A 12,125-nucleotide genomic window follows, 5' to 3' on the forward strand; every position below is an offset into this window, starting at 1 on the left:
TAGTTAAACCTATTATTGCAGTTCTGAATTTTTCTATAAATTTACTTTGATGATCAGATTCAAGGAGAGTCCAGGGAATGTTGAAGTAGTAAGCTGTTGTTGATAATAGTTCTATTCAATCATACAAAATCATTTTACGTGTAGGGACCATTACATATATTGGTACCTTGTGACCAGCACAGGGATTACAATTACTATTCTCCTGCACCATACAGAAAAGGTCTGGGTTTGAATGCTGTCCTTCCAAGTAGAGTGCATAGTTTTTTTGTCTGCAAAACAGGCAGACTGACCATGAAACACATGGTAGATTTGCCTTATTTATTTTGCTAATTCTAAATAACAACAACATGTACTTGCATTTTTGAGAGTAAGCCATTAGCAATAAACACTTGATCTCCATGGCAGTATAGTAACTTTTTCACTCAATGCTCATTTGGAAAGTTCCAAGTTTAGTTTCCATTAACGAACCTTAATGACATTGTTTTCTGGATTTAGTTAGCTGAGTTGGCCAGTCTGAGGTGCAGATGGAGTTAATAAAAATATAGATTAATTTAAATAGCTTTTTTTTTTTTTTTGCGTGATGAGTGGATTCTACACAAGATCCTGATGTGTTGTCCTCATAAATACATTATTTAATTAAGGTATAATACATAGATTGAGACCTTGCATTAGTTAAATTGATGTACTGTATCTATGCCTAACACATTTACTGTTAGAAAACTGAATACCAATTTATATAAGCAAACACAGTGTACAATGTGTTTGTTTATAAAAATGCTTATATATAGAATGAATACAATTGAACTGTGGTATGCTTTTAAAACATTAATCACAGATTCCTTGAATGCGTATTTACCATTAAAAAAATACTCCACGAATACATTCCCTACTATCCGGGTTTATCCGAGCGTTTAGCTCGCGTATTAAGGAATTACCAGACACGTTGTGTGCAGCTCCCAGGCAGGAAGCTGCACACAATCGTGTCACAGGTGAAGGACCCTGTCTTAAATGAAAATATAAGTGGGGTCGTATACAGTATTAAATGCCCGGAATGTGGGGAGTGTTATGTGGGAGAAACAAAACGGCGTCTCAAGGATCGTCTGGGGGAGCACACAAATGCGATAAGAAATGCAGACTATGGCAAATCCGCCATAGCTGAACATTTCTGGGAGAAGCAACATCAAATCTCCCCAGATGAAGCGGTCATCACTGATCGGGCGCATAGATTTTGGGACCGCAAGTGGCTCGAGAGCTTGCGAATTAGTTGTACTGAGAAAAATATAAATAGAGATAGGGGCACACGCATTCATCCCCTCTTTGAGGCGGTAATCCTTGGAGGGGATGAACGTTTTTGCCTGAAACGCTCCCGAGCCACTTCCGGTTCTGACGGGAACAGTACACGTTCACGTGAGATGCACCATCAACCTGCTGGTATTTAATGATGCACCGCAGAACAGAAATTACACTGTTGAGAAAGAAGGCAGAAGCCTTTGAAAGCTTCAGTTAGTATTTTAGTGCTTTTAACCCAGTATATTTTATTGCATTTTAAATTCGGCATTTTATTATTATCTTGTATATCACAGTTGTTTTATTTTATTTTAAAATTACTATCAGTAATATTTTGTTTGTAAATCATTTATTGTAAATATTAAATATTTTAAAAAATTTGGGTTTTTCGTCTTTCGTTTTATTCCATGGTTGGTGGAAAACACTAAAAATTATAGTATGAGTATACCCAACCCCAGAGGCCTATTTGAAGAATACTCCACGAAGATGGTTCCAAGTTGGATGAATAGTGAAGTTGCCACATTACTTGAGCAGAAAAAGGTAGCATGGAAAGGTTACAGAGCAATAAAAAGTAGTGAAGCCTATAACAGCTACAAGATGATCTGTAATAGAGCTACAGAAAATATAACAGCTACAAGATGATCTGTAATAGAGCTACAGAAAAGGTTTGACAGGCAAAGGCAGTTTATGAGAAATCACTAGCAAACAGAGCAAAGAGGGAGGATAAGGAATTCTTCACATATATAAATGCCAAGAAGAGCTGGACAAACCAGATCGGACCTTTACGTAAGGGAAAGGGGATAGTATTAAATACACCAGCTGCCGTTGCAGAAACTCAACAGTTTTTTGCATCGATATTTACAAATGAAAAACCTTTTGTGGCAATGGGAAATTGTGGGAGCGAAGTTGAAAAATATGTAATTAATGATATTGAAATTTCGCAAGATTATTTAATGAAAAACTTTTGAGCCTACAGGCCAGTGAGGCTCCTGGAGTTGATGGAATATACCCTATAATATTAAGGGAGGTGGCAAATGAGTGCATTAAACCATTGAGGCTAATTATGTGAGCATCACTAGACTCTGGGGAGATTCCGTTGGATTGGAAAAGTGCCAATGTCTCTCTCATACATAAGGGTGGCTCTAAGAGTGAAGTGGGAAATTATCGACCTGTCAGTCTGACTTCAGTGGTAGGGAAAATCATGGGAGGCAATGATCAAGGGTGGAATTCAGGATCATTTGGATAGAACTGAAATTCTCAAGGATACTCAGCATGGTTTTTGTAAAGGGAAAATCATGTTTAACAAATCTGGTTCGCTATTTTGAAAGGGTAACTCACGAGCTGGATTTAGGGAATAATTTCGACATTGTTTATTTAGATTTCAGCAAAGCTTTTGACTCAGTCCCACATGAGCGGTTGCTTTATAAGCTGGAACAGGTTGGAATCACCGGGAAAATCCTTAGATGGATAGCAGGATGACTTCAGGGCAGGAGGCAGAGGGTTGTGATAAATGGCTATTCCTCAGATTGGGTTAAGGTAAGAAGTGGGGTTCCCCAAGGATCGGTATTAAGACCACTGTTGTTTTTAATTTTCATAAACACCATCGATGAAGGAATAGAGGGTGTGATGTCTTACTTTGCAGATGATGTTAAAATTTATAGAGTAGTTAATGATCTGTGTCAAGCTGAGCTTCTTCAGAGAGACCTAGATAGACTTCAGGAATGATCAGAAAAATGGCAGCTATGCTTTAATCCAACAAAGTGTAAGGTATTACACCTGGGAAACAGTAATCCCAAAATAACTTATTCACTTGGTGGAGTTCAACTAAACCCAGTACTGGAGGAAAGGGACTTGAGTGTTACGATACGGTCAGATATGAAATTCTCTGAGCATTGTAAACAGGTTGCAAGGAAGGCCCATGGTGTCCTATCGATGATCTATCGAACTTTTGCAAGTAGAAATAGGGACGTGATAATCCCATTATATAAGGCTTTTGTTAGACCACACTTGGAATACTATGTTCAAGTATGGAGACTGCACCTAAAGAAAGACATCGAGCTTCTTGAAAGGGTGCAAAGACGGGTAACTCGCCTGGTGAGATCGGCAAAAGGGTGTCCTTATGAAGAAAGACTTTGAATATGTGAGTTGCAGAGTTTGGAAACTAGGAATCAGTAAAATGAATGAGGACGAAATTTTCAAGATTATAAATGATGCTAGAACTAGGGGACATAAATTCAAGTTATGGGGGGAAATGTTTAGATTGGACTGCAGGAAGTTTTATTTTAGCCAGCGAGTTATAAATTACTGGAATAAGTTGCCTACATGGGTGGTAGAGGCTGACAGTTTGGGGAAATTCAAAGGTCATCTGGATAGTACCTTCGGGTGAGGGAAGCGCATAGGATGATAGATTTAATTTCCTTTTCTTTTATTAATTATTATTATTTATTTATTTTTATTTTATTTTTTTATCATTGTTTTATTCAGGGTTTTTTTTTTTTTTTTTTTTTGGTTGGTGTGGCATAAGCCATAGGCTTTCTTGCACCATGTGGCCATTACTAATACTAATGTGTTGTATATATATTTTCATTAACTTAAAATAAATAATTAATATACTGTTAGTGCTATAGCTCATTATACATTTCATATTGTGAATCCCTTCACAATATGAAATGTATAATGATAGAAATATAAGATGTGATCTTAATAAGTTAATGATCTTATTAATAGCTATGTAGACAGAAATACACTATGGCCTGTGAACACCTTTCTGTCATGACCAATGTTTAAAATTAATATTAGTTTAGGGGGTGGGGAAAACTAATGCAAGTAAAAATAAGGTTGTAATATAAATTTGTAGGTAAATAAAGAATAGCATTTTCATTGTTGGGCCGGATGGACCAACAAAATCAAATAAAACTAAATGTTTTTTTGCAATTGCAATTTTATATTGTTTGATGACTTCCTTTCAGCATTTGCTGTCTCAACATGCCAGCAGTTTCTGGTCCTGTGGACTTTAAATGTAGGCTAGTTCACAGTAAGGATTGGATATGGGAATCTCACGTGAAATTCTTCACTTAAAGATCAAACTGTACAGTGTTTGGTGCAAATTAATCATTAACATACTGAAAACAGCACATAATGATTCTATGTAATGTAGTTACTTACGTTGTCTACAGTACGGCAAGTGGCATAGTCATGCTGGAAAATGGTTTGTTTCATTCAAGCAGTGTCTGATAAAAGGCTGAAGACCACCATTAACAGTATCATTTACAAAGTATATTCCACCACTTCTTTGCTTATTATGCATTTCCCAAACAATCTGGCTCAATGGACACTTCACTTATGATTCAGTGGTCAGGTTGATAAGCTTCATTGAGGCTGTAATGAATGTAAGGTTCCCATCTGACCCATGGAGATTAAATTTGGACTTGTGAGAGAAGGTTACAGATTTACACTGCTCAGTTGTTCAACTAGCATATTCTTCATCTCAGGTTAGGTGTTTATTAATCATGGACTTTGTCAGTAAGGGCTTCTTGTAAAGATAATGTACTTCACAGTCATGAAAATCCTTTGTCAGATGGTTCTTTTGCTTGTCTTTACACCATGTTTTCTTTCCATGTGGCTTTTAGGTCTGTGGAGCTAGTTTGCAAGATGAACACAGAGGCTTAGACATTTTAAATGTCTGTCCTGTTCTAGAGCACTAATCTACTTCAGCCTGAATATTTTTTTTTTTTTTTTTTTTTTTTTAAGAATTTTTCACACAGAAGACTGATTACAACCAACCTTTTTGGAAATATGTTGACTAGAATAGTCCTGTCAAGAGCAGAAACTAAACTTTTGTTTCTCAGAGTTAACTGCTTGTATAATCATATCAGCATAACTTAATGATTTAGCCATGTTGCAAGCACCAGTGCTTAAAAAAATCGGATCAAGCATGGCATCCTGTGCAGTGGGACTTTTGATACCATGAAGTAGTAATAATAAAAACATCACAAACTGTAAACACGACTTAGAAAAAATAGACTATCGTTGCACAGGATAACTCCACACCCCATGTACTATAACTCTGCTGAAAGGTACTAAGAGTCATAACAGAATTGATATCTCCATATAAGTTTACAAAATCTGTATCTAGCAGGCTATGTCACCTGAGTTCAAATTACATAAAACAGGCCCACCCAAAACTTCATTGTTGGTGCAATAAAATCTTAGCTTTGTCATTACTAATATTTGTTAACGTTATTCTATTCTTATTAAAATAAGATTACACATAATACCTGAAATTCTGGCAATACTTTAAGATATTACATTAGCATTTTTTTTTCTATCATAAATGAACAAATATGTACTAAAATAAGACTTTTGGGCATTTATTTATTGGCACAAAAGAAGAGACAAGTGAATAATCTGTGATTATGGAAATTTTGAAGTAACAGCCACTGAATGTTTGTTCTCAGTGAATAGATTCCCTAGTTAAGGAAATTGGTTTGCTTACACCAGATTTTGCTATAGTGAACACAGTTCAGTTATTTTAATTCAAATTACTAAATGTATTATTGTATGACGAGTTAATTTAGAGCACAATTTTAAGTCTTGTATGCAAATAAAATTTCAGACATCTGCAAACACTGCTTACTGTACAATGTTTCAAACACAATTGCATGACTTAAAATTTAACAGTAAAAATTCTTTACTTATGAGTTTTGCTACACAATATTTCTAAACATAAGTACCACCTTCTCATTGGCTGTAGATTAAATTTCCTTAATTTAAAATATTTTAACTGATATGAAATAAATTGATATGTACAAGACCATAATGAACAGTGCCAGTCCGTTTACTGATTATGATAAATGTTAATAATGATAATGTTAACACATTTAGATAGTCATCATCAACAGCATGTAAATAAATGTCTATACATATGTACTTCTTGATAACATTATTATAGATAGTAGTAAGGTATTTATTTTATTTTTTGCAGCCTTTCATCACTGCTGAGGAGCTACGCCGTGAACTTCCTCCAGATCAAGCAGAATACTGTATTCAGAGAATGGCACCCTACAAGGGACTTGGAGCCATTCCTGGTGCACTTGATTATATGTCATTTTCTACAGCACTGTATGGAGAAAGTGATTTGTAAGTTACAGTGAAAGCAGCCTCTCTTCTTGTACGATCCTAAGGATCTGGTCACAGCATCTAGATTTTACTGCAGACAACTGTGCCTTGTGTATGTATGTGGTGTGTGTGTGTGTGTATGTATGTATGTATGTGTGTGTGGTTGCATGTGCGTGCGTGCATGTGTGCGTGAGTGCATGTGAGTATTTACATTCTGGACATTCTGCACAGAGCAGTCTTCCATATCACCAGTAAGGGAGCTAGTCTAGACCTGTCGCCTGAATGAAAAACCAAAGGAAGTTCTCCACAGAGGCCTGGTTGATATAGCTGTAGTATGGCTTAAGAACTGGTTGTGTCCCAAGTAACTTAAATTTTTCTTGTTCTGTCTGTGTTGATGCCTTGCTCATCTTGCAGTACGTACATATATGTATGTACGTATGCTCAAAGCGGAGAGACTGCAGTTCTGTGATGTAGCCAGTTTTTGCAAATTTTAGATACAGTCATCAAGTCAACTTTGATATATTCATCACGTGCAGCAGGTTTTTTCTCATCCAAATTGTGCCTGGAGCTTCCCTTGTATCTCTAAAAACCTGTAATAAAAAAAAAAACAAGTGTACTTTGCCTCTTGTGTTTGTTGGAAATGAATGTGCTAACTATCAGCATCACTAATAGAAACACTTTGTTGTAATATTCTTATGACTGCTTTTGATTTTGTTACCTGTATAATACTCATATAAAAAAGAAATTTCAATAAATTTAGTCACCTTGAACTTTTAAATAGTGATTTAAAAGTTTCAGGGTATTTATTTTTTAAAATTTAAATTTCAGCTTTTTATCATTGGTATTCTGTATCAAAATTTTATAGTTAATGTCTTGCTAAGAATTAGAAATAAATTCCTTTTGATACTTTTATTAACATAAAGACCTATAAGTTTAAGGATCTGCAGTGATGGAGAAGCTATTTTAATTTCTCTCTTAACTATATACATTTAAAATAGTATACTAATAAAATCTTGCTATCTATTATATAAGAATATTTGTTCATATTATGAATTAAAATCATCCAATGCACGAAAGCTATTTACTGGGTTATTTTTATTGTGTGTATACCTTTGTTATAATTTTAAAATAAGTACACTTAAAAAAAAAATTTTTTTTGAGCATTTTCATATTTTTTGATTTGGATTATGTGAAGATTCCTAGTCTTCCAAGTTCTAACAGTTTAAACAGACAAGGTATTGGTGGCAAATATTTACTTCCTGTAGAAAGACTGGCATGTGTGTGTGTGTATATATGTATAGTGCATGTCTGTGTAAGTGCATTTGGTTGCTCACACATTCATTAAAAAATCCTTGCCACAGATTAATGCAATGTATTGGCTTAATAACTAAAGGGACTAAGATGGGATTTTTTTTATACAGCACATTTTGAGGCATAAATTTTTATCAACTTTATCACGAAACAATTTTTTTTTAAATACTCCCCCCCCCCCACAAAAAAAAACATGCACTGTTACTTCATACAACATTACTGCAGATTTTTGTTCTGCTCTACTGATATAAATGGAAGGGAAAAAAGATAGCAGAGAGAGGGAGATACATTATCCACTTAGATAATAGAATATCTCAAGTGATGATAAGCTTGAAGCACCTGCACCTGAATATTATTTCATTTCTGTTGTAAAAGGATCCAGTTTTTTTATTTCCTTGATAATAAACATCTAGATAAATACTATAATTTTGTATGTTCATTTCAAAATTGTTTTTTGAAAGTCTCTCTGTGGTGATTAGATGTGCAAATCAGCAACTTGCAAATTGTGGCAACTTCTCTATTTTTAATGTTTTCTGGTTATCCTAATTTCCTTTATGCCCCTAATAGTGGTATTATCTAATGAAATGATATAATAAATTCTGTAGTAATTTTTGACACTATACCATTTAGGCTTTTAGTCTTTATATACACTGACATATCAAAAGTAAATTACATTATTCTCTATGGATTTTTTTTTAATCCTGCTGTATCAGATTATAATATAAACATGCCCAAAAATACTGCCTCTGTTTAAATCTGTCATTGATAGAATAACTGAAATTTGCATAATGAAGTTAGAATATATATTAAAAATCTTTTTTTAAATGTAAAAATTAAATATATACAATAATAATCAGCAAAATATGAAAGGATTGCTTTGAAAACAAAGTGCATATAATATATTTTAGTCATTGCAAAGCAAGAAGGTTAAAATGATTCTAATCCAGTTCTTTGATTTTTGGAGAGGGGAAAAATTCTATTAGACTATAATATTTTAACTATAGGGAATGCCATGAATTAAAAGTGGAATATCACTTTAGAATAAAATTTTCCATCCTTTTTTCTTTAAAATATTTATTTGCCATGTGTGGTGTTCTAAAAGTAGTGCGTCATACTTGGATTTTTGTGTATGTATTTGTTTTGGTAGAAATTAAAATCCTTTACCATACATAAACAAGGTCAGGTACTGAAATCACTGCCGAGAAAGGAATTGTGTAATTTGTCAAATAAATGTACAAAAACTGCTTTTGCATTTATCTTTTCTTGAACAAAAATATTAGTGTGTGTTATTTAATAGTGTGTTAATTAATAGTGAGATATATATATATATATATATATATATATATATAATCACTTTTTTTCCCTAAATTCATTTAAAAATAGTATTAATGAATGACAACCATGCATTCCCTATTGATTGCTTTGTCTTGAAATTCAAGTAGGATTGTTTGTATGTTTCCATCTCCTTATAGTGACTGAATTCTCCACTTGAATTTTCCTTGTAAATATGGCTCAGGGAGGAAAAAATTGGGTGTTCTGGTTTGCTGACCTTAATTGTAAAAATTCTTTTAAGGGTACTGACTGGCAACTCCAGTTAACATATTTATGCATGTGAGGAATTTATCCGATTCCCTGGCTCTCTTAATATGAAACACTGCATGGACACATGTGTAAGATATCCATGTTAAAATTCCCAGAGATTGGATGAGCTTTGTTACACATGTAAATAGCAAAAAAAAAAAAAAAAAAAAAAAAAAAAAGTTCATATCAATAAAGCAACAGATGATGTGAAGTAAACCAGCATTTAAGACTTTTTTTTTTTTTTTTTCATTAAGACATAGCCCATCCAGATTTTTGGAGTAAAAGAAAACTTTTTGGTTAAGGTACAGTGTGTTTGAAAAGTAATCCTATTTTTTCATTTTCTGTACACTGAGTGATCACTGAATTATGACCACCCACCTAATACTTCGTAGGTTTACTTTTGCTCTCAGTACAGCAGTTATCTGACGTGGCATCGATTCAACAAAATGTTGGAAGCTTTCGGGAAGTATGGCCAACCAAGCTGTGTGTAATGCAGCTTAGCAATGCAGGTATGGAGGCATATTGGTGTATCCAGACACCTGATATGCCTTTCCATAATGTCCCACAAGTGCTCTATGTGATTGATTTCGGAGGCCAATCGATATACTGGAAGTCAGAACTGTATTCCTCAAACCATTCCTGCACATAAAGTGCCCAATGACTCGGCACATTGACATCTTGGAAGACACCATCGCCATTCAGGGAAAAGTGTAATATAGCAGGGTATACACAGTCAGCAAGCAGTTGACAATAGCAGAGACCAGTGATACGTTGTTCCATATGCACCAGGGGTCTAAGCTCCTGCCAGTGAAACATGCCCCACACCATACAACCGCCTCCACCAGCCTGCACTTTTGATACCATGCATGATGGATGAAGAGCCTCATGCCGTTGATGCCAAATCTGAACACGACATGGAGTAAATGTGACTCATCCAACCAGCACATGTTCCTCCAGTCTTCTAATGTCCAACTTGCATGCTCTTTGCACCAGGCAAGTGTGTTACGCCAATGAACCTTGGTTAGGAGAGGATGCCATAGGGTCATCTGCTGGTATAGCCCATATGTGCAATACATGGTCATGCCATTGTTCTGGGTTGGTTCATGTGGTGTTGGGTAGCCAACTCTTCAACAATGCTGCGCCTGTTCATCTATACGAGTCATCGGACCCGGCGCTCACCTCTAACATCAACCTTTCACTGACCTTTGCAGTTTTGCCATCAGGTCGTTGTTTGACCATTTTGATGCCAGTCCTGGTACACTTTAACAACGTCAGCTCTCGAACACCCCACCAGTTCAACTGTTTAGGAAATCGAAGCACCCGCTCATCGAGCTCCCACAATCTGTCCTTTATCAAAGTCCGATAAATCCTTCCTTTTACCCATCATGCTCGGAATTTTACTACCTACTGAACCACTGAGACCTTATCTATGCTACTTAGGCTGACTAACTGCACACTCTCATATCTCACGTGGTCAATGGGTCACATTCAGTTTTCATAAGGGTGGTCATAATTCAGTGATCACTCAGTGTATATAAAAAAAATATGCAAATATGAAAGTTTTTTTTAATTTTATGCCATTTCGTGTGCCATTGCCTGCAAAAATGCAGGTATGTCACTTAAAATGGCATGTTGATAACAATTCTCTTGTTCATTATTGTACGACCCCTTCTACCTGCACCTGACATTATGGAAATACTAGGTAGCATATCGGGTGGCTCACCACCTACTGGCACTTGCCAGATATTGAGAAGCAACATGATAAATCAGTTAACTTGATGAACATGCAAAAAGGAGATTGCACTTTGATATATGGGGAACCTTAGCTTGGTTCTATATCCAGCCATAAAAAGACGTTGACAGTGACTTCTTAATTTACACGGGGGTTACATTCCAGAACGTCTTGCACAACTTAAATTCATGGATAATGTAAATCATCACAAAAAAAATGTGATAATAGGCCTACGAAAGTAACTCTCACATCTAGCTAAGTTACCCTACTAGTACGTACCATTCATTTTCTTTGGTTGGAAGACGACTGGCCACTAAAGAAAACGATGAGAACCAAAGAGATTCATTTGTCTTTATTGATTTACTTTTTTTTTTTTTTTGCACAGTAAGAAAAAGTATGTTTACTATAACCAACATATACAGTACAACACAAACAATTGAGAGAGAGATTGGGGTGGAGGAGGCCTTAGGCAGATTGATGAGAGGCATCATCATGGTCAGATGTTCCCTCAGATTTGGACCAAATAGGTGGTGGGTGGGAGTGTTATGTTAACCCAGGAGGTGGTAGGGTTCACTTGAGTGCTTGAAAAAGGAATCCAGAGTTAGTTGCTTTGCGCATTGCCTCTTCTCATGCAACAACTTGTAGTAGCAACCAAATTCTAGCATAACTTTACATTGCACTTCACAGCTTCTTTCAAGGTTAGGGTCTTCATCAGCTAACAGATTTAGGCCTTCATCTATAAGATTTAATGTTTTCGATATACCTTTCACTGTCAGGCTCCATTCTTCTTTAACCTCTGGGCTTTCACTTGCTGCTCCAGTGCAAACTGATCTTCATTTGACAATTCTTGATGTGAATCAATTAAATCATCGACATTAGTTGCCTCCACTTCAGTGAACCCGATCTTTTTAACAAGTTTCACACATTTGTCTTTAGTTGGTGCATAATCTTCATCAGTGTCAGAACCTTTGAATTAGTTGCTAAGATCTGGACATAACAGGTTGATGACGTTGTAGAGCGGATATCATCTTTCAAGGGCACAAAAGGTGATATAGTTGTACACGTTGGCACTAATGATATTAAGAGTAGGAGACCG

General features: G+C 35.5%; 1 protein-coding gene across 3 annotated transcripts in view; it reads left to right on the forward strand.

The window, feature by feature from the left end:
- Actn (alpha actinin) overlaps nt 1-8,960 on the forward strand; it is a 307,581-nt gene extending 298,621 nt beyond the window's left edge. For all 3 annotated transcript variants that reach the window (XM_090386850.1, XM_090386853.1, XM_090386851.1), the window contains one exon: nt 6,272-8,960. In XM_090386850.1, coding sequence (XP_090242976.1) covers nt 6,272-6,430 — 159 coding nt within the window. In that variant the 3' untranslated portion in view covers nt 6,431-8,960. The remainder of the gene's footprint in view (nt 1-6,271) is intronic.
- Nucleotides 8,961-12,125: the final 3,165 nt, after the last annotated feature.

The sequence above is a fragment of the Mastigoproctus giganteus genome, chromosome 12 (genome assembly GCF_048544385.1).
Source record: "Mastigoproctus giganteus isolate SK-2022 chromosome 12, ASM4854438v1, whole genome shotgun sequence".
In the NCBI taxonomy this organism is placed as follows: domain Eukaryota; kingdom Metazoa; phylum Arthropoda; class Arachnida; order Uropygi; family Thelyphonidae; genus Mastigoproctus; species Mastigoproctus giganteus.